We start from the raw sequence: 23,988 nt of genomic DNA, 5'->3' as shown, positions 1-23,988 counted from the left end.
AAAGCTAAGCTGGTCACAGCACCAGTCATTTCTGCACCAGACTGGACATTACCATTCGAATTAATGTGTGATGCCAGTGACCATGCCATTGGTGCAGTATTGGGGCAGAGGCATGACAAGCTTCTGCATGTCATTTATTATGCTAGCCGTGTTTTAAATGATGCCCAGAAAAATTACACAACCACAGAAAAAGAATTGCTTGCAGTGGTTTATGCCATTGACAAGTTTAGATCATACTTAGTAGGATCAAAAGTGATTGTGTACACCGACCATGCTGCTCTTAAATATCTACCTACAAAGCAGGATTCAAAACCCAGGCTCATAAGATGGGTGTTGTTTCTGCAAGAGTTTGATATAGAAATAAAAGACAGAAAAGGGACAGAAAACCAAGTGGCTGATCATCAGTCCCGGATAGAACCAGTAGAAGGGGCGTCCTTTCCCTCTATTGAGATCTCTGAAACCTTTCCGAACGAGCATTTGTTCGTCATTCAAGAAACACCATGGTTTGCAGACATTGCAAAATATAAAGCTGCAAGGTTCATACCCAAGGAGTACAGCAGGCAACAAAAGAAAAAATTAATTACTGATGCAAAGTACTACTTGTGGGATGAACCCTATCTCTTTAAGAGATGTGCGGACGGAATAATCCGTAGGTGTGTGCCCAGAGAAGAAGCACAAAAGATCTTATGGCATTGCCATGGGTCACAATATGGAGGCCATTTCGGAGGTGAGTGAACAGCCACCAAGGTCCTCCAATGTGGCTTCTACTGGCCTACCCTCTATAGAGATTCTCGAGAGTTTGTACGTAACTGTGACAGTTGCCAGAGATCTGGTAATCTGCCTCATGGCTACGTCATGCCTCAACAAGGAATCTTGGAGACTGAGTTGTTTGATGTATGGGGTATTGACTTCATGGGGCCTTTCCCACTATCACACTCAAACACTTATATTCTGGTGGTAGTCGACTATGTATCCAAATGGGTAGAGGCCATTGCCACACCCACTAATGATACTAAGACAGTGCTAAAGTTCCTCCAGAAACATATCTTCAGCAGGTTTGGTATCCCTAGAGTACTAATCAGTGATGGGGGCACTCATTTCTGCAATAAACAGCTTTACTCTGCTATGGTCCGATATGGAATTAGCCACAAGATGGCAACTCCATATCATCCACAGGCAAATGGGCAAGCTGAAGTCTCTAACAGAGAACTAAAAAGAATTCTGGAACGGACTGTAAGTACCCATAGAAAGGATTGGGCGAGAAGCTTGGATGATGCTATGTGGGCTTACAGAACAGCATTCAAGACTCCTATAGGGACCTCTCCATACCAACTTGTGTATGGTAAGGCCTGTCATCTGCCCGTGGAACTGGAGCATAAGGCCTACTGGGCAACCAGATTCCTAAACTTTGATGCCAAATTAGCTGGAGAAAAAAGATTGCTCCAGCTGAATGAGCTAGAGGAATTCAGACTCACTGCTTTCGAAAATGCCAAGCTTTACAAAGAGAAATAAAAAAGGTGGCATGACAGAAAGCTGTCATCTAGAGTCTTTGAACTAGGACAAAAGGTTCTGTTGTTTAACTCTAGGCTCAGGCTATTCCCCGGGAAACTGAAATCCGGGTGGAGGGGACCATATGTGATTACAAGTGTGTCACCATATGGCTATGTGGAGCTTCAAGACATTGATTCTAATAAGAAGTTCATTGTTAATGGACAGAGAGTCAAGCACTATCTTGAAGGCAATGTTGAGTAAGAATGCTCAAAGCTGAGACTAGATTAAAAGCTCAGTCAAGTCCAGCTAAAGACAATAAAGAAGTGCTTATTGGGAGGCAACCCAATTTTTACTTATCTATGTTAATTTTTTGTTTTCCATTTTTATTTTATGATTTGTTTAGGTTGATGATCATGTGAAGTCACAAAAACTATTGAAAAATCAAAAATAGAATGAAAAACAGCAGAAGAAACAGCTCACCCTGGAGGAAGAACTTACTGGCGTTTAAACGCCAGTAAGAAGCATCAAACTGGCGTTTAATGCCAGAAAGAAGCATCAAGCTAGCGTTAAACGCCAGAAACAAGCACCAGACTGGCGTTTAACGCCAGAACAGAGCATGGAAGTGGCGTTAAACGCCAGAAACAAGCAGCAAGCTGGCGTTTAACGCCAGACATGCACTCTGAGGGCGTTTTGCACGCCTAATTGGAGCAGGGATACTAAGTCCTTGACCCCACTGGATCTGTGGATCCCACAGGATCCCCACCTACCACAACTCTTCTTCTCTCCTCTTCACACCTTTCCATCCACTCTTCCCCATCATACAACCCACCTACACCCACCCACTCATATTCAAACCATTCACACACCTCCATCTCCTCCATTTTCTTCTTCTACTCACTTCTTTCTTCTTTTGCTCGAGGATGAGAAAATCTTCTAAGTTTGGTGTGGTAAAAGCAGTGGCTTTTTGTTTTTCCATAACCATTTATGGCACATAAGGCCAGAGAAACCTCTAGAAAGAGGAAAGGGAAGACAAAAGCTTCCACCTCCGAGTCATGGGAGATGGAGAGATTCATCTCAAGGGTCCATAGCTCAGTAGTAAAGCATTTGACTGCACAACAAGAGCATGAGGAATTCCCTCATCAAGGAATCCCTGAGATACCTCAAGGGATACATTTTCCTCCACACAACTATTGGGAGCAACTAAGGATAGGAGCACCAAAATCACTAGGGATGAAGTAATAAAGGCAAGGAAGAGACATTGAGGAGCTCAAGCACTCCATAGGATCCTCAAGAGGAAGACGCCACCCACACTAAGGTGGACTCATTCCTTAATCTCCTTGTCTATTTATTTTTTGTTTTCGGTTTTTATGCTTATCATGTTTGTCTATGTTTGTGTCTTCATTACATGATCACTAGTGTCTAAGTGTCTATGTCTTAAAGCTATGAATGTCATATGAATCCATCACCTTTCTTAAATGAAAACTGTTCTAAAAACAAAAGAACAAGAAGTACATGGTTTCGAATTCATCCTTGAAATTAGTTTAATTATTTTGATGTGGTGACAATACTTTTTGTTTTCTGAATGAATGCTTGAACAGTGCATATGTCTTTTGATATTGTTGTTTATGAATGTTAAATATGTTGGCTCTTGAAAGAATGATGAAAAGGAGAAATATTATTCATAATCTGAAAAATCATAAAATTGATTCTTAAAGCAAGAAAAAGCAGTGAATACAAAAGCTTGCGAAAAAAAGGGAAAGAAAAGAAAAATGGCGAAAAAAAAAGAAAAAAAAGAGAGAAAGAAAAAGAAATAGCAAGCAGAAAAAGCCAAAAGCTCTTTAAACCAAAAGGCAAGAGCAAAAAGCCAATAGCCCTTAAAACCAAAAGGCAAGGGTAAAAAAGGATCCAAGGCTTTGAGCATCAGTGGATAGGAGGGCCTAAAGGAATAAAATCCTGGCCTAAGCGGCTAAACCAAGATGTCCCTAACCATGTGCTTGTGGCGTGAAGGTGTCAAGTGAAAACTTGAGACTGAGTGGTTAAAGTCGAGGTCCAAAGCAAAAGAAGAGTGTGCTTAAGAACCCTGGACATCTCTAATTGGGGACTTTAGCAAAGCTGAGTCACAATCTGAAAAGGTTCACCCAGTTACGTGTCTGTGGCATGTATGTATCCGGTGGTAATACTGGAAAACAAAGTGCTTAGAGCCACGGCCAAGACTCATAAAGTAGCTGTGTTCAAGAATCAACATACTGAACTAGGAGAATCAATAACACTATCGGAATTCTGAGTTCCTATAGATGCCAATCATTCTGAACCTCAATGGATAAAGTGAGATGCCAAAACTATTTAAGAGGCAAAAAGCTACTAGTCCCGCTCATCTGATTGGAGTTAAGTTTCATTGATATTTTGAAATTTATAGTATATTCTCTTCTTTTTATCCTATTTGATTTTCAGTTGCTTGGGGACAAGCAACAACTTAAGTTTGGTGTTGTGATGAGCGGATAATTTATACGCTTTTTAGCATTGTTTTTATATAATTTTTAGTATGATTTAGTTAGTTTTTAGTATATTTTTATTAGTTTTTAAGCAAAATTCACATTTCTAGACTTTACTATGAGTTTGTGTGTTTTTCTGTGATTTCAGGTATTTTCTGGCTGAAATTGAGGGACCTGAGCAAAAATTTGATTCAGAGGCTGAAGAAGGACTGCAGATGCTGTTGGATTCTGACCTCCCTGCATTCAAAGTGGATTTTCTGGAGCTACAGGAGCCCGAATGGCGCGCTCTTAATTGCGTTGGAAAGTAGACATCCAGAGCTTTCCAGCAATATATAATAGTTCATACTTTGCCTGATTTTAGATGACGCAAACTGGCGTTCAACGCCAGTTCTCTGCCATATTCTGGCGTTAAACGCCAGAAACAGGTTACAAGTTGGAGTTAAACGCCCAAAACAGCCTAGGCACGTGTAAAGCTTAAGTCTCAGTCCCAGCACACACCAAGTGAGCCCCGGAGGTGGATTTCTGCACTATCTATCATAGTTTACTCATTTTCTGTAAACCTAGGTTACTAGTTTAGTATTTAAACAACTTTTAGAGATTTATTTTACATCTCATGACATTTTTAGATCTGAACTTTGTACTCTTTGACAGCATGAGTCTCTAAACTCCATTGTTGCGGGTGAGGAGCTCTACATTGTCTCGATGAATTAATGCAATTATTTCTGTTTTCTATTCAAACACGCTTGTTTCTATCTAAGATGTTCATTTGCACTTCAATATGATGGATGTGATGATCCGTGACACTCATCACCATTCTCAACCTATGAACGCATGCCTAACAACCACCTCTGTTCTTCTTTCGGTTGAATGAGTATCTCTTGGATTCCTTAATCAGAATCTTTGTGGTATAAGCTAGAATCCATTGTCAGCATTCTTGAGAATCTGGAAAGTCTAAACCTTGTCTGTGGTATTCCGAGTAGGATTCAGGGATTGAATGACTATGATGAGCTTCAAACTCACAAGGGTTGGGCATAGTGACAGACGCAAAAGGATCAATAGATCCTATTCCAGCATGAGTGAGAACTGACAGATGATTAGCCGTGCGGTGACAGCGCACCTGGACCATTTTCACTGAGAGGACGGATGGTAGGGGTGAGCACGGGTCGGTTTGGTTCAGGTTTATGGTAAAATTAGAACCGAACCGATCAAAATATAATTGGTTTGGTTTGGTTCGGATTTGTGTTTTTTTGTATATGTACCCGAACCAAACCAAACCGATTAAGAATGGATTGGTTCGGTTTGGGTAATTGGGTACCCGATGACTTTGAAATTCATAAAAAAAAACCAAATTTTTATCTTAAAAATTCAATAAGTACAATAAACATGTAACATCAATAGAAATAATCCAAACATGTTAAATACCAAATACATTAAAAACTAAACTCATTAAAATCCAAACATACTAATAGTGAATAATTTTTGTCTAATGAAAAAGTCATATATATTTTTTATTTTTTTTATTTAATTAATATATGATCGGGTTTGCGGGTTGGTTCGGGTTCCGCATCCTCAGAACCGATACCCGAACCAATCACTAACAAAGATCATCAGTTTGGTTCGGGTTAGACCCACTTACCCATTGGTTCCAGAACCGATTTAATTGGTTTAATTTGGGTTCGGACGGGTAATTGGGTACCCGCTACCCGTGCTCACCCCTAGATGATAGCCGTTGACAATGGTGATCCACCAACACACAGCTTGCCATAGGAGGAACTTTGCGTGCGTGAAGAAGATGACAGTAGGAAAGCAGAGATTCAGAAGACAAAGTATCTCCAAAACTCTAACATATTCTCCATTACAGCAAACAAGTATTTATTTCATGCTCTTTTATTCTTCGCAATTCGAACTGATAATTATAATTGACATCCTGACTAAGAGTTACAAGATAACCATAGATTGCTTCAAGCCAAGAATCTCTGTGGGATTCGACCCTTACTCACGTAAGGTATTACTTGGACGACCCAGTGCACTTGCTGGTTAGTGGTACGAGATTGCAAAAGTGTGATTGTAATTTCGTGCACCAGTGACTTGTTCCCATTGTTGGGTAATATTATTTATAGGTCAATGCTACTCTTTTATGACACTTGTATTCCTTTTGCAATGATTTGAACTTATATTGTCTTTCATGACCTACACTCTCTCCTCCATTGTTGCAACTTTTGCACTATTGATATGCCATTTGCTTCTACTATTTTCTCACTTGCATGTTGTAGCTACCATGTAATTGAGACCCTTATTATTTGGCATTAACCCACCCATACTTTATTTGTTTCCTATCTTTATTTCTGGGTTACTTTTCTTCTTTTCCTCTTCTTTTAGGATGGCCATCAAAGAAGGAAAAGGGAAAGCTTTTAAATGGGGAGACAAACAAGTCCATCTGCACAATCCTTGGAGAAAAACGTTAGTTAGAGCCACCCATCCACTTGCACATCTCAGCATGCTAAAGCACAATAATGCTAAAGCATAACAATCTGGAAGAAACCTCTCAGAAAATTTTGAACAAGAAGCAGAAGACATGACAGACAATGCTAACAATGGAGAAGATGCAAGAAAGGTTCTTGGTGACTACACCATACCAACCTCTGATTTCTATGGAAGAAGTATCTCCATACCTGCCATTAGAGCAAACAACTTTGAGCTTGAACCTCAATTAGTCTCTCTAATGCAACAGAATTACAAATTCCATGGACTTCCACTAGAAGATCCACATCAGTTTCTATCTAAATTCTTGCAAATCTGTGACACTGTTAAGACCAATAGAGTGGATCCTGAGGTATACAGACTTATGCTCTTTCCCTTTGCGGTTAGAGACAGAGCTAGGATATGGTTGGACTCTCAACCTAAGGAAAGCCTAGACTCTTGGAAAAAATTGGTCAATGCTTTCTTGGCCAAGTTCTTTCCTCCTCAAAAGATGAGCAAAATCAGGATTAGAAGTTCAAACCTTCAGACAAAAAGAAGGTAAATCCCTCTATGAAGCTTGGAAAAGATACAAGCAACTGATCAGGAGGTGTCCTCCTGACATGCTCTCAGAATGGTCTATCCTAGGTATCTTCTATGATGGTCTGTCTAAGATGTCCAAAATATCATTGGACAATTCTGCTGGTAGATCACTACACATGAAGAAAATGCCTGAGGAGGTAAGAGAATTCATTGAGATGGTTGCAAACAACCAATTCATGTATACCTCTGAGAGAAATCCTGTGAACAATGGGGTCCTTCAGAAGAAAGGAGTTTTTGAAGTTGACGCTCTGAATGCCATATTGGCTCAGAACAAGATCTTGACCCAACAGGTCAATATGATCTCTCAGCATTTGACTGGAATGCAAGCTGTAGCTGGCAGGACTCAAGAAGCTTCATCTGAAGTAGAAGCTTATGATCCTGATCAACCCACCATGGAAGAGGTGAATTACATGGGAGAACCCTATGGAAATACCTACAATCCCTTATGGAGGAATCATCCTAACCTTTCATGGAAGGATCAACAGAAGCCTCAGCAAGGCTTCAATAATAATCATAGTGGAAGAACCCAGAATAGGTTCAATAACAGGCTACCATTCCCATATTCTCAAGGGAATATGGAGACTCTTAAGCAGGACCTTTCTGACTTAGTCACTATAGTCTCTAACCTCTCTAAGACCACTCATAGTTTCATAACTGAAACAAGATCCTCCATTAGAAATTTGGAGGTACAAGTTGGTCAAATGAGCAAGAGAATCCTTGAGACTCTTCCTGACACTCTTCCTAGTAATACTGAAGTAAACCCAAGAGAAGAGTGCAAGGCCATCACCACTGAGGATTAGGCCAAATCTGAAGAAACTGAGATGGCATTGAACGCTAGTGAGGAAGACCTCACTGGGCGTTCAACGCCCAAGCTGGCACAGAAGCTGGCGTTGAACGCCAGTGAGGAAGCCCTCACTGAGCATTCAACGCCCAAACTGGCAGGGAATTTGGTGTTGAACGCCAGTAAGGAAGGTCTTACTGGCATTCAATGCCCAACTTGGCAAAGAAACTGGTGTTAAACGCTAGTGGAGGGATGTATGATAGGCGTTCAACGCCCAAAGAACCACCAGAACTGACATTGAACGCTCGTAAAGGCACACCCACTGGGTGTTCAGCACCCACTGAAAAAATTCCTATCCAAGAATTAAAGGAAGCCAAGGCTCATGTAGAGACCATAGAGGTTCCTTTGCAAGCACTCTTGCAATTCATGAGTTCTGATGAATACTCATCCTTTGATAAGGATGAGGAAACTAGGAAAGAGCAAGTTGCTCGATACCTAGGAGCTCTTATGAAGCTAAATATCAAGATGTTTGGCACAAAACCTATAGAGGAAGAACCTCTAGTGCTTACCAAAGAACTCAATGCTTTGGTTCAGCAGAAGCTACCTCAAAAGCTTCCGGATCCCTGACGCTTCCGAATTTCTTGCACCATAGGCACCATGATCTTTGAGAAGGCTCTGTGTGACTTAGGGTCAAGTATAAATCTCATGCCACTCTCTGTAATGGAGAAGTTGAGAATTTTTGAGGTACAAGCTACAAATATCTCACTAGAGATGGCAGACAAGTCAATGAAGAAAGCATACGGCTTAGTAGAGGATGTCTTGGTGAAGGTTGAAGACCTTTACATCCTTGCAAATTTCATAATGTTAGATACTGGGGAAGATGAGGATGAATCCATCATCCTTGGAAGACCTTTCCTATCCACTGCCAATGCTATCATTGATGTAGCTATGGGAGAACTGATTTTACAACTAGGGAAGGATCACATTCTATTCAAGATGCCTCACCCCAACTCTCCTTCTGAAAAAAGAGAGATAACTGTACAACACTTAGTGTTCCAACCATCTCTTTCAGTGTAGAGCTTTACTAAACCCCCAAACATCAATTCTAAGTTTGGTGTTGGATAGCCATCAACAAGCACTGAGAACAAAGGTACTAAGAAGAAAGTACCTAAAGGCTGGAGGGACAAGAAAGTCCCGACTGAAGGCCTCTCACCTGGCACGAAAGTTGTCTTCACCAAGAAGTCAGTCATACCACATACAGTGAGTCGTGTCTTATCTCTAAAGCATGTGGAGCTCATTCATGAGAAGACAGGAAGAAAGTTCACTGGAAGATGCGAAATTCTGAGCCCATATCAATCTTCCGTAAGGAGCTAACCGTCAAGCTAGTGATGTTAAAGAAGCGCTTGTTGGGAGGCAACCCAACCCTATTTAGTTATTTCTATTTCTTATTAATTTCTTCAATTTTTTTTAGTTATTTCTTTAGGTTCGTGATCATATGCAGTAGTGGAAACAGAGACATAAAGGTTCAGCAATGAAAATAGACCACTCTGGATAAAGTGTCTTGCTAGCGTTGAACGCTAGCCAGGGAGCACTGGCTGGGTGTTCAATACTCAAATTGGCATACTTACTGATGTTGAACGCCAGCCACGGGCATAGCCTGGGTGTTCAACGCCCCAATTGGCAGCATAGCTGGTGTTGAACGCCAGCCAAGAGCATAGTGCTGGGCGTTCAACGCCCATGAAAAAGGGCAGGGAATCTAAATTCCCTAGCCTCTCAGGACCAGTGGGTCTCACAACATCTTTACCTACCCCACTTCTTCTCTCTTCTTTTTCACACTTCCTTATATACTCTTCCCTATAAACCCTAGCCCAATCACATCCATATCACTTTCCCAAAACCATCATAACATCCACTAACCCCCACCCAATTCAAAATCAAATTTCCCTCCCATTTACCCCACCCATGATCAAACCCTACCCTAGCCCACTCCTATAAATACCCACTCTTACTAACCCTTCATACACACACTTCATTCACTCTAAAGCCCCATTGGACAAATTCCTGCTCTCCTTCCATCTCCATCTATTTTCTTCTTCTTTTACTCTATTCTTCTCTTTTATTTATTTTTGCTGGAGGACGAGCAAAACTTTTAAGTTTGGTGTGAGAAAAGCGTTGCTTTTTTGCTTTCCATTACCACTTATGGCACCAAAGGTTGGAGAACCCTCTAGAAATAAGAAAGGAAAGGCCGTAGCTGCCACCTCCGAATCTTAAGAGATAGAAAAATTCATCACCAAAGCCCACCAAGACCACTTCTATAAACTAGTGGCAGAGAAGAAGGTGATCCCTGAGGTCCCTTTCAGGCTTAAGAAGAATGAGTATCTGGAAATTCAAAGAGAGATTCGGAGAAGAGGTTGGGAAGTCCTAACCAATCCCATCCAAGAGGTTGGGATTTTATTGGTGCAAGAGTTCTATGCTAATGCATAGGTCACAAAAAACCATGACATTAGTGTGAACCCAAATCCCAATAATTGGAGCACCATGGTCCGAGGGAGAATCTTGGACTTTAGTCCGGAAAGTGTGAGGTTGGCGTTCAACTTGCCTTTGATGTAAGGAGACCCACATCCTTACACTACAAGAGTCAACTTTGATTAAAGACTAGATCAAGTGCTCTCAGACATCTGTGTGGAAGGAGCATAGTGGAAAAAGAATTCCCAAGGCAAGCCCATTCAATTAAGAAGGCTTTACCTCAAGCCCATAGCTAGAGGATGGTTGGAATTCATCCAACGCTCTATCATCCCTACTAACAATTGATTAGAAGTGACCATAGACTGAGCCATCATGATCCATTGCATCATGATTGGGAGTGAGGTAGAAGTACATGAGGTGATACCTCAAGAATTATACAAGATAGCTGAAAAGCCTTCCACCAAAGCAAGGTTGGCATTCTCTCACCTCATATGTCACCTATGCAGTTCAGCTGGAATTGTCATAGAGGGAGACATCTTCATTGAAGAGGACAAGCCCATCTCTAAGAAGAGGATGGAGCAAACTAGAGAGCATGCACATGAGCCTGTACAACCGCCTCAGCAAGAAATCCCTGGGATGCCTCAAGGGATGTAATTTCCTCTTCAAGGCTATTGGGACCAATTGCATAATTCTCTTGGAGAATTGAACACTAATATGGAGCAATAGAGGTTGGAGCATCAAGAGCATTCCATCATCCTCAATGAAATAAGAGAAGATCAAAGGGCTCTAAGGGAAGAACAACAGAGACAAGGGCGTGACATTGAAGAGATCAAGCACTACATTGAATCCTCAGGGAGGAGTAGTAGCCGCCATTACTAAGTTGGATTCGTTCTCTTAATCCCCTTTTCTTATGATATTTTTCTATTTTCTGTCATGTTTTATTGTCTGTTCTCTTGTTCTTGTTGCATGATCATCTACGTTTTAAAGTTATAAAATTTTCCATATATCTCTCACTTTACTTAAAAGAAAATTTTATTTGAAAAAGAATTGAGAGATACATGAATTTCGAGTTCTATAATAAGAATAGTCAATTATTTTGATGTGGTGGCATTGCTTTTATTTTCTGAATGTATGAATGAATAGTGCATATTTGAAATTGGAACTAAGAATGTTGGCTCTTGAAAGAATGATGATAAAAGAGAAGTATTATTGGTGATCTGAAAAATCCTAAAATTGATTCTTAAAGTAAGAAAAAGCAGCAAAAAGTAATTAAAAAAAAAAGAGAAATAAAAAGCAGAAAAAGCCAATAGCTCTTTAAACCAAAAGGCAAGAGCAAAAAGCCAATAACCCTTTAAACCAAAAGGCAAGGGTAAAAGGATCCAAGGATTTGAGCATCAATGGTTAGGAGAGCTTAAAAGAAACAAAATCTTGGGCTAAGCACTTCAAATGAAAAGTGTTCCTAACTATATGCTTGTGGTGTGAAGGTGTCAAGTGAAAAGCTTGAGACTGAGCAGTTAAAGTCGTGATCCAAAGCAAAAAGGGTGTGCTTAAGAACTCTGGACACCTCTATCTGGGGATTCTAGCAAAGCTGAATCACAATCCTAAGGGGTTCACCCAGTTAAGTGTCTGTGGCATTTATGTATCTGGTGGTAATACTGGAAAACAAAGTGCTTAGGGTCACGGCCAAGACTCTAAAAAGCTGTGTTCAAGAATCAAAAAGAACTAAACTAGGAGAGTCAATAATATTATCTAGATTTTAAGTTCCTAAGGATGCCAACACTTATGAGTTTCAACGGATAATGAGATGCCAAAACTATTCAGAAGCAAAAAGCTACTAAGTCCTGCTCATCTAATTGAAACTGAGCTTCATTGAAAACTCTGAGATTTATTGTATCTTAATCTTCTTTTTATCCTACTTTGTTTTTAGTTGCTTGGGGACAAGCAACAGTTTAAGTTTGGTGTTGTGATGAGCGGATATTTTATACGCTTTTTGGCATCATTTTCATATAGTTTTTAGTATGTTTTGTTTAAGTTTTATTAAGTTTTCATAGGTTTTAATGAAAAATTCACATTTTTAGATTCTACTATGAGTTTGTGTATTTTTATGCAATTTCAGGTATTTTCTGGCTGAAATTGAGGAGCTGGAGCAAAAGTCTGATTCAGAGGCAGAGAAAGCACAACAGATGCTGTCAAGATCTGACCTCTGTGCACTCGAAGGAGCTTTTCTGGAGCTACAGAAGTCCAAATGGAGCGTTTTCAATGGCTATGGAATGCTAACATCCAGGGCTTTCTAGAAATGTATAATAGTTCATACTTTGCTTCAGAATTAAAGGCCGAAAACTGGGACTCAACGCCAGCCATCTACCCTATTTTGGTGTCCAACGCCCAAGAAGGTGCCCCTAGCCAGCGTTCAATGTTCTAGAGCCCTCCTAGCACGTGGCTTACTCTCTTTCTCAGCCCAAGCACTTACCAAGTGGGCCCGAGAAGTGGATTTTTGCAATAAAAGAATGTTTTACCCTTCTTATGTAATCCTTAGTCATTAGTCTAGTATTTATTTGAGAAATTTTATACTTTTGAGGAGAGGAGAGACCCTTTCGAACACTTTACACATTTCATTGTATTTTCTATCAGTATGAGTCTCTAAACCTCCTAGGTTGAGGGGAGGAGCTCTGCTGAGTTTTATGCATTAATAAAAGTATTAGTATTTTATCTTCAATCCGTGTTTGATTCTCTATTCTAAGATGTATCTTCGTTCTTCATCATTATGAATGCGTTGAATCGGCACAAGGTTATCTCATTCTACATGGGTTCAGAATGAGTCTTTCATCGGACAATGATGAACCACTAGCTTAGTTATACTTCTCTTAGATGGCTAATCTACGACTTCGTCGAGGACTTCTCGAGACACCAATTCAGCCGAGGTATGGGGAGATTAGAGTCTTTGTGGTAGAGGCTAGAACCAAAGGCGTAGCATTCTCTGATTCAGAAGATTTGACCTTGTCTATGGCGTTTCGAGTAGGATCACTAAGGGGAATGGACTGCAGGAACTTCACCCTCAATCAGACTGGATGCGCACTAACCCTGGTGTTCAGCTCTAGAGGAGAATCGGCGACCTCTCAAGAAAGGCATTAATCACATACAGCCTGCCATAGAAGAAATCATTCACAGTTGGAGGAGATAGTAAAACCAAATTGCTCCAAAAGAATAAAGCATCTCCGAAGCCTTAACCATCTTCTTATATTGCATTCACCATTAACTGAGTAACGTTATCTTTATTTTACTTTTATGTGTTCTAAACAACCAACCCACTTTTCTATCCGCCTGACTAAGATCTACAAGATTACCATAGCTTGATTCAAGACAAAAATCCTCGTGGGATCGACCTTGACTCACTTAGGTATTACTTGGACGACCCAGTGCACTTGCTGTTTCAGTTGTGTGAAGTGTAATTCCGCGCACCAGCATCTCTTAAAAAGATAAGGTTTTTCCCACAAGTAGTACTTGGCATCGTTCAACAGCTTTCTTACTTGCTGTTTAGTGTACTCCTTGAAGATGATCCTCATGGCCTTGTAGTTTGCAATATCTGCAAACCACGGAGCCCTCTGAATCATGAGGAGTTGCACATCTGGGAAGGTCTTACTCATAACAGTGGGGGTGGGGTCCCTTCTTCATGTCCGATCCTGGACAGATGATCAACCACTTGATTTTCTGACCCTTTCCTGTCTTTAATCTCAATGTCAAACTCCTGAAGAAGTAGTATTCATATGATCAATCTTGGTTTAGAATCCTGCTTGATTAGAAGGTACTCAATGAAATTTTCAACCATGTTTGAGAAAATAGAAAGCATACACCTCTAAAACGTTGTTGGGACATTACAGAGTCCAAACGGCATCCTTCGATAAGCAAATACTCCAAAAGGACAAGTGAACGCCGTCTTATCTTGATCTTGAGGATCTACAGCAATCTAATTATAGCCAGAGTATCCATCTAGAAAATAGTAGAAAGCATGACCGGCTAACCTCTTGTTGAGCAGATATTTTATACGCTTTTTTGCATCATTTTCATATAATTTTTAGCATGTTTTGTTTAGTTTTTATTAAGTTTTTATAGATTTTAGTGTTAAATTCAGATTTTTGGATTCTACTTTGAGTTTGTGTATTTTTATGCAATTTCAGGTATTTTTTGGCTAAAATTGAGAAGCTGGAGCAAAAGTCTGATTCAGAGACAGAGAAAGCACTGTAGATGCTGCCCAGATCTGACCTCCTTGCACTCAGAAGAGCTTTTCTGGAGCTATAAAAGTCCAAATAGAGCATTCTTAATGGATATGGAAAGATGACTTTCAGAGCTTTCCAGAAATGTATAATAGTCTATACTTTGCTTCAGATTAGAAGCCCCAAAACTGGCACCCAACGCCAGCCTCCTGCCCCCTTCCAAGCGTCCAGCACCCAAGGAGAAGAGACCAGCATCCAAACGCCCAAAGAGGACCCTTTAGCCTATGTTCAACGCCCTAGAGGCCTCCTAGTACGTGGATCTCATCAAAGCACAGCCCAAACACTCACCAAGTGGGCCCCAAAAGTGGATTTTAGCACTAAAAGACTATTTTACCCTTTCTTATGTAATCCTTAGTCATTAGTTTAGTATTTAAAGACTTTTACACCTCTCATTAAGGGGGGGGGACAAAGACTTTACACCATATTTTCATTTTTACTATTGTATTTCCTATCAGTATGAGTTTTTAAACCTCCTAGGTTGAGGGGAGGAGCCCTGCTTTGTTCTATGAATTAATAAAAGTATTACTGTTTCTCTTCGATCCATGTTTGATTTAATTCTAAGATGTATTTTCGTTCTTCAACATGGTGAATGGGATGATCCATGATAATCAGCTTTGTTCATCATACTAAGACCGCGTGCCTGACAACCACCTGTGTTTACTTAGGTCCGTGTGAATACGTGACTGGAAAGCACAAACCGCCAGCTTGATTATACATCTCTCAGACGGCTAATCCACGACTTCGTTGGGGACTTCTTGACGGAGAAAAAATGTCGGTAAAGATTTTCACAAAAATATCGCGTTGCAAGTATAATCTAAACCGACAATTAAACCTCAATCAATATTTAAATTGTTTGTCACTTAAGCAAACCCAATAAAATTAACCGAAGTATTTAAACCTCGGGTCGTCTCTCAAGGAATTGCGGGGAAGTGTACTTATAACTGGTTATGGAAAAGTATTTTTGGGTTTTGAGTTTAATAAGCAAGGAATGTAAATAACAGGTAAATAAACTAACGAATAAGAAAAGTCCTAGCAAGGGTTGATAATTGGAATTCCTATCCCCATTATCATAGTCACTTGTGATGGTAATTGCCTTTTGCTATCACTTAGTTAACCTCTAACAATTGAAGGTAAGTCAAGTGAACAATTCAACTTGAGTTCACAAGTCCTAATCAAAGACTAGAGTTAGTGAAGCTCAAGCTAACTAGCAACTTTCAATCACCAACCAACAAGAGACTTTGACAATTCAAGAGTCTCCAAATTACTCAATCTAAGCTAAGAATACCAAAAATCTAATTTAAAATCCTACCAAACATTTTATCAAACACTTGGTAGGCATAAAATAAAAGCATGACAAAATTAACAAGGAATATTAAATCTAAACAACCAATTGCAAGCATCAATGACTAACAATTAAAGAGAGTAACAATAACCATGGAAAAATATAAATTGCATTAATATGGAAATTGAATCTAACATCAAGAGTTCATAAACTAAATTGGAAGATAAATAAATCAACAAGAGAAGATAAACTAGGATGCTAGAATAATAGAATGTAGAACAGAAACTAAAATAAAGCAAGATGAAAATCTGAATTGGAGAAAAAATAAAGCTAAAACCCTAAAACCTAGAGAGAGGAGAGGAAAACTATATCTAAACCTAAAAATTGTGTATGAAAGTATGAATGAATGATTTCCCCCTTCCAGCTCCACTCTGCAGCCTCTAATCAGTATTTTCGGGCCTGAAACTGGGTCCAAAGCAGCCCAGAAATCACCCCAGCGTTTTCTATAAATTGCAGCACGTGACGCTTGTCACGCGTACGCGTCGCTGAACAAATCTCTGGTCACGTGTGCGCGTCATCCATGCATACGCATCACTTGCCTGATGCACTGATCACGCGTACACTTCGTCCACGTGTGCGCGTCGATGCCAGCTTCTCAAAACTTCCATTTCTTGTGTTCCTTCCACTTTTGTATGCTTCTTTTCCATCCTCTAAGCCATTCCTGCCCTATAAACCCTGAAAACACTTAACACACATATCACGGCATCGAATGGTAATAAGAGAGAATTAAAATTAGCAAATTTAAGGCCAAAGAAGCATGTTTTCAATCACAGCACAAAATTAGGAAGGAAAATGTAAAACATGCCAATTCTTTGAATATGTGTAAGAATAATGGATAAAATCCACTCAATTCAGCCTAAAATGTACCACGAAATAGTGGTGCATCACTTCTCGAGACACCAGTTCAGCCGATTTACGGGGAGATTAGGGTCTTTGTGGTAGAGGCTAGAACCCAAAGGAGCAGCATCCTCTGATCTAGAAGATTCGACCTTGTCTGTGGCGTTTTGAGTAGGATCACCAAAGAGAATGAACTGCTAGAGCTTCACCCTCGTTCTAATTGGATGACCGCGGCCATACAGTATTTGATCTGAAGCAAAGGAGATTAATGACCATAGCCATATGGCGTTGATCATATATAGCCTGCCATAGAAGAAATCATTCACAAGCAAAGGAGACGGTAATACCAGAGTTAATTCAAAAAGACAAAGCAACTCCAATCCTTGACCATCTTCCTATTACTGATTCCATTCAAATTTACAAAGTATTTTATACACTATCTCTTTTATGCTTTCAACCACATTCAAACCAACAACTTCTTGATTTCGCCTGACAAAGACCTGCAAGATAACCATAGCTTGGTTCAAACCACAATCCTCATAGGATCGACCCTGACTCGCTCAGGTATTACTTGGACGACCCAGTGCACTTGCTGGTTCAGCTGTATGAAGCGTGGAGATTCGTGCACCACCTCTCAAGCATCTGATCAATGAAAGGTAAAGGAAAGTGATCCTTGCGTGTAGCATTGTTGAGCCTCCTGTAGTCATTACACATGCACCATCCTGTGACAGTTCTTATTAGAATGAGCTCATTCTTTTTATTCTGGATCACTGTCATCCCTCCCTTATTAGGAACCACTTGCACAGGACTTACCCATGAACTGTTAGAAATAGGGTAAATGATATCGGCTTTCCAAAGCTTCATCACCTCTTTCTGGACCACTTCCTTCATGGTTGGATTTAGCCGCCTAATGAATTGGCTTATTTGAAAAAAGCCTTGTTCTTTGGAAGATCTATCTCGTGTTTGGTACTGCATGGTTCCACCCTACAACAACTTCGAATCATTCTCTTGAAGCTCATCTTCTTCCTCAGAAATGATCCACTTGCCCCAAAATGACCTGGCCCAATAAGGAAATCCCAATTCATTGGGCCTTTCGATACAATGGTTTAGCATCATCCTCAAGCAATATCTTGTGCATACACTTGGTCGGGGTAATCCTCTTTAGATCACTAATGGTTCATCGTAGAGCCATTCTGTGAGTCTTGAGCACCTGAATTAGCGCCTCCTTCTCCTGCTGTTTCAGAGAGGAGCTAATAATCACTGGATAAGTGTCTTTGTCTCCCAGGAAGGCATACTTCAAAGATGGAGGCAGAGGCTTCAACTCAAGTTTCAGGGCTCCTTCTCCTGTGCTCGGCATGTGAGGCTTCTCTTTCAGAGGTGGTGAATCATTAAGCTCAAGCAATGCAACCTCAGAAGGGGATCTCAGAATGTCATCAAGTATCTCAACTTCACACACCTCTTTAATCAGAGGTTCAATTATATCAACTCTCATGCACCCTTCGAAGTCATTAGGTTGTTGCAAGGCTTTTAGCAAATTGAGGACAATTTCCTCTTCATTGACTGTCAAAACCAATTTTCCTTTTTCTATAACAATTAGAGCTCTTGATGTGGCTAAAAAAGGTCTCCCAAGGATCATGGAGGCATTTTTGTCCTCTTCTATATCCAATATCACAAAATCAGCAGGAAAGATAAAGGGTCATAATTTCACAAGCAAATCCTTAACAACTCTAAGGGGTACTTAATAGAATGGTCAGCAAGTTGAATTGAAATGCGAGTAGGTTTTACCTCATCAATTTGAAACTTTTTCATTAGTGAAAGAGGAATGAGGTTGATGCTGGCTCCAAGATCGTATAAAGCTCTCTGAATAGTGGTATCTCATATGGCACAAGGAATTAGAAAGCTCCCAAGATCCTACAGCTTTTCTGGATAATTGCACTGCATTACTTAGTAAGTACCACTGTCTCATCTTCTCTCTAATCCCTCTTCTTACACAATAACTCCTTCATGAACTTGGCATAGATAGGCATTTGTTCAAGGGCCTCTGCAAAAGGGATGTTGATATGATGCTTCCTGAAAACCTCCAAAAATTTAGAAAACTACTTGTCCTTAGATACCTTCTGAAGTCTCTAGGGGTATGGAATTTTAGGCTTGTATTCTGGAGTCTTGGGTAAAGTAGGATGTGTATCAAGAGTGATTGGAAAAGGGTTGTCTGGATGCCTTGAGGGGGCATTCTTCAAGTCTTCTTGGGCGTTTAACACTCTCCCTGGCTCCACTGTTGGGCATTCTTCAAGCCTTGGGGTGCCTTCTGTCTCTACATTGTCCCCTTCTAGTGTCTCTTTTTCAGTCTACTTCTCACCACCTTTAGTTCCTGACCCTGCTATCTTACCACTTCTCAATTGAATGGCCTGACACTCTTCTCTTTGAGTGGAAACTGTGTCACTGGGTCTCTCGGGTGTTTGTTGCGCAACTGATCCATTTGCATCTCTAAATTCCAGAGTTAAGCTCTAGTTTCCTGCATAAAACTATGTTGGCTCTTAGAGAGTTCTGCAAGCATGGATGCCAGGTCAGGACAGCTCTGAGGCTGAGCATGTTGGAATAGGAGGTTGTCGAAGTAAATCTGATTGAAGCCTCTCTGAGAATTCGGCTGCTGCCTCTGAGGGTGCTCTCTCCATCCATAGTTTAGTTGATTTCTCCACCCCTGATTAAAGTTGTTGGCATATAGACCATTGTTGGGGTTTCTGGAGAAATTCTCCATGAAATTAACCTGCTCAGGAACGAAATTCCCATATTCATAATTCTCGCCTTGAGGGTAACCACCACTCATATCATAAGAAGTATCCTGAGCATTAACGGCTGAGATTTGCATTCAACCTAGGTGTTGCGTAAGAGCATTAATTTGCTGAGACATGGCCTTGTTCTGAGCAATAAGTTTATTCAAGGCATTCGATTCTATGACTTTTTCCTTCACTGTTGTCCTCTCAAAAGAATATAGATATTGGTTATTAGCAACCATATCAATAAACTCAGTAGCTTTTTCTAGGGTCTTTTTCATGTGGAGTGATCCACCTGCAGAATTATCAAGAGACATTTTGGCCATCTCAGACACGTCATTATAAAATATCTGCAGCTGCATCCACTCTGTGAACATATCCAGAGGGCATCTTCCGATCATTAACTTGTACCTCTCTCAGGCTTCATAGAGGGACTCACCATCTCTCTACCTGAAAGTTTGGATATCAGTCCTTAGCTTCGTCAGCCTTTGAGGTTAGAAATTTGTTAACTACCTTGTCCCAAGTGTCTAAGGTTTCCTTAGGTTGAGTGTCAAACCACTGCTTTGCTCTATCCTTCATAGCAAATGGAAAGAGAAGTAGCTTGTAAACATCAGGATTCACCTCATTAGTCTTCATAGTATCACAGATCTACAGGAAATTAGATATGCACAACCTGGGATCCTTCTGCGGGAGACCGTGAAACTGGCAATTCTGCTGCACTAGAGAAATCAATTAAGGCTTCAACTCAAAATTGTTTGTAGCAACAGGGGGCATAACAATACTATTCCCATAGAAATCTGGGCTAGGCAAAGTATAAAGGCCAAGTATTCTCCTTGGTTGTGCCGCCATATCAAAAGAGGTTCCTTGTTCCTGTTCCTACTTAGAAATAGACAGAAAACAAAGAAAAATGGAAATTTCTTTGTTAGAGTACAGAGAGTTCCTAGTGAGGTATCCTGTATAAAATAAATAAAATAAAATAAAAGAACACAAGTATTTAACCTAAAGATTTCGAAAATAAATAAGAAAAAGGCAAACCACTAATTCGAAAATTAAACAAGGAGCAATACTAATATTTTCGAAAATTAAAAAGGAAAACTACTACGGGGACACCAAACTTAATTTCAAAAATTTAGGAAAAAATTTTAACTAAAATAAAACTCAAATTTTCGAAATTAAAAATAAAAGTAAAAAGGAAAGAACACAAAATTAGAACAAATCAAAATCTAAAAATGCCTAATCTAAGTAATCAGACAACTAGTAGTTATCAATCACAGTCAATCCCTGGCAACTAGGGGTGGGCATGGTTTGGATTTTAAAAAATCCAAACTGGATCCACTCCAGAACCAGTTTTATGGTTTAGGAAACCAAACCAGAACTGGATTGAAGAGCAAAACCGGTTCTAAACCGGTTTGAAAAAACAAAAACCGGTTCTAAACCGGTTTTAAAATTTAAATCCGATTTTATTTACAAACCGGTTTTAAATCCGGTTTTACTTGCAAAACCGGTTTTAAATCCGATTTTTTTAAATCCAAATCTAAAATCCGGTTTTTTTTATAAAATCCAGTTTTAAAACCAGATTTTTGGTAACCAAAAATCCAGTTTTAAAACCAGTTTTTGAAAATCCAGTTTTAAAACCAGTTTCTTCAACCAAAAATCCAATTTTAAAACTAGTTTTTAAAAATTCAATTTTTAAACCAGATATTTTAACAAAAAATCCACTTTTAAAACCAGTTTTTAGAAATTCAATTTTTAAACCATAATTTTTTTAAAAAGTAAAATTAATACTAAAGTCATTTTAAAGTGTATAGGTTCATTACAACTAGAATTTGGTTCTTTATAAATCTAATGACAATAGCTAATCTATATAACATTTAATCATTCTCAAGACATCAAAAGAATACCACCAAAATATCTCTCTAACAAAATATCAAAAGATGCCAAGTTGCCAACAAAATCATCAAACAACCACAGTCTTTGAGGAAAATATATCTGCAAATAACAAAATATACCTTTGTCATTTTAAAACAAATCTTTGAATGAAAGTATTAAACTAAATGAGAATATTAAGCATACCTAGTCATCATCAAGATTATCAATTGATGCCGCCATAGAACAAGCACCATCATTAGAGGAAAATATATCTGCCAAGGGAATCAAATTAATTATCAAGTCTATATTTAACAACTTTTAATTGGTAACTAATACCTAAATTCTAAAATAGAAAGATAACAAAAACAAAAATAAAATAAAATGACAAGAAATATGAAATAAATTTTATACCTTGATCAACTTGTTGAAGAACTTCACCATCATCATCTAAAGCGGAGAAAAGATCTTCCTTAAGCCAATCTCCTGTGCAGACTAAGGCTTCTACCATTCTAGGTGTTAAGGAACTGCGGTATGGATCGAGGACTCTTCCTCCAGTACTAAAGGCAGACTCCGAAGCTACCGTAGAAACAGGTATAGCCAATACCTCACGAGCCATATTTCCAAGAATTGGAAATCGGGTTGAGTTGACCTTCCACCAGTTTAGTATATCGAACTTATGGGAGTATGGCTCGCATTCTTCTTGTAAATATCTATCAAGTTCAGATCTTGTATTTGTTCTGCGACCGGTTGCTTGCAGAAAAAAGCCCATGCCATGAAGATCGGTATTAATGTTGTTGGCTTGAACTTCTTGCGTATCAGCTTCACTTGCTTCCCCAGAACTTTGGTATTGCTGATAGAGTAACTTTATGCACTTGGACAACTTTGACTTCAATTCGCCTCCTTTTTCTTCTCCAAAGAAGTAATCCAAGAAATAATTGACATACTCAATCTTTTGCATTGGATTAAGTACGATAGCAATCAATAACAACATATTCACCGAATCAGGATTGCCCCAATACTTCTCATACTTAACCCTCATCCTTTCTGCCATTGACATAGTACTAAAATCAACAGAATCACAAGAATGACGAATAAATCGTCCAATTGCAAATACTTCCTTCATATACATATCACTGGTAACATATAAGGTACCAGAAACACGTATAGTGGCATCACTGAACACTCGCAAAAATGGTACAATGGACTCAGCATACTCCCAGTCTGAATCAGAAGGAACACCTCTCCCTTTTCCTCCATTCATCTCTCCTATATAGGTATTATCTTTCAAAGCAAGCAACTCAAATGCTTTGCGATGCTTCAAAGCTACCTCTAACATTTGATAGGTAGAATTCCACCGAGTCTCAACATCCATGCAAGGCAAGCCTTTATATTGGATTTTTTCTAGTTCAACACACTTTTGAAACCTACTAGCTCTAGATGGAGAAGATCTAACATACTTTACTGCACTACGAATCCTCAAGACTGATTCATCAATCTCTTTCAACCCCTCTTTTACAATTAAGTTTATAATATGTGCACAACACCTCATATGAATAAATTCACCATTCAAAATAATGCTATTCCAAGAATTCAATCGCTGCTTCAGATATTTAATTGCAACATCGTTAGAGGAGGCATTATCAACTGTCACACTAAAGACCCGATTCAAATTCCAATTATTTAAACAAGATTCAATTGTTGCTCCTATAACCTCTCCTGAATGACTTGTCACTTGACAAAAATTAAGTATTTTTTTATGTAATTTCCAATCCAAATCAACAAAGTGTGCTGTCAAACTCATATAAGTAAAATTTTGAATTGAAGTCCAAGTGTCAGTGGTTAGACATACTCTACCATAATTTGCCAAAAGAAAATCTTGCAACTTCATCTTCTCTTCAGCATAAAGAGCTCCAATGTCACGTGCTAATGTAGTCCGTGAAGGAACTTTGAATCTTGCTTGTAGGGCATGCACAAATTTTCGGAATTTCGGGCTTTCAACGAAGCGAAATGGTAGCTCTTCCCCAATAAACATTTCCACAAGTGCCCTTCGAGCCTCCTCTTGGTCAAATTTGGAAGCACTAGGTGAATTTAAAACACCACGCTCATCTATAGTCGGTGTGGTCGTTGTTTTTCTTCTTTTGTTCGAATCATTATTAGGATTTTGCTTGCATCTTCTCAAATGACCACCCATTGAGCTGGTTCCATTCCCATATTGTATTAAGCTACCACAATATTTGCATTTAGCCTTCTTCTCGGTAGCATTCTCTACATCAAAATGATCCCAGACAGCTGACCGATTCTTACGAACACCTGACGGTGGAGAAGATGGTTGAATGCTAGCGGACATCCCTGTTGCTTCAATATTACTGTTTTCAGTCATCTTGCTCTGCATATAAAGCAAGGTGTACATAACTCAAAATTTGGTGCCAAACATGCTAAAATTAACACAAACTAATCCAAAAAAAAACAGCAGCCAATAAAACTTCAACATTAACTCTACCTTATCCCTATAAAAAGTAGTCACTCAAGCATCAGAATATGTTTAGTAAACTAAATTAGACAATTATTCTTAATTCTGATCAACACACACTGAAACCAAAAATTAAAA

General features: G+C 39.3%; 1 protein-coding gene across 1 annotated transcript; it reads right to left on the bottom strand.

Annotated features, from left to right (window-relative positions):
• Positions 1–21,584: 21,584 nt before the first annotated feature.
• On the bottom strand, positions 21,585–23,760 carry LOC110265555 (zinc finger BED domain-containing protein RICESLEEPER 2-like). Its single transcript, XM_088497447.1, has 2 exons — positions 21,792–23,760; positions 21,585–21,652 (listed from the first exon to the last, which is right to left on the bottom strand). The coding sequence occupies exons 1-2, from the start codon at positions 23,758–23,760 to the stop codon at positions 21,585–21,587; spliced, it is 2,037 nt and encodes a 678-aa protein (XP_088353573.1).
• Between the last annotated feature and the right edge of the window lie 228 nt (positions 23,761–23,988).

The sequence above is a fragment of the Arachis ipaensis genome, chromosome B8 (assembly GCF_059453495.1).
Source record: "Arachis ipaensis isolate K30076 ecotype BB chromosome B8, ASM5945349v1, whole genome shotgun sequence".
NCBI lineage: Eukaryota > Viridiplantae > Streptophyta > Magnoliopsida > Fabales > Fabaceae > Arachis > Arachis ipaensis.
Note: the sequence above shows the minus strand (reverse complement) of the source record. Positions and strands in the feature narration are given on the sequence as shown.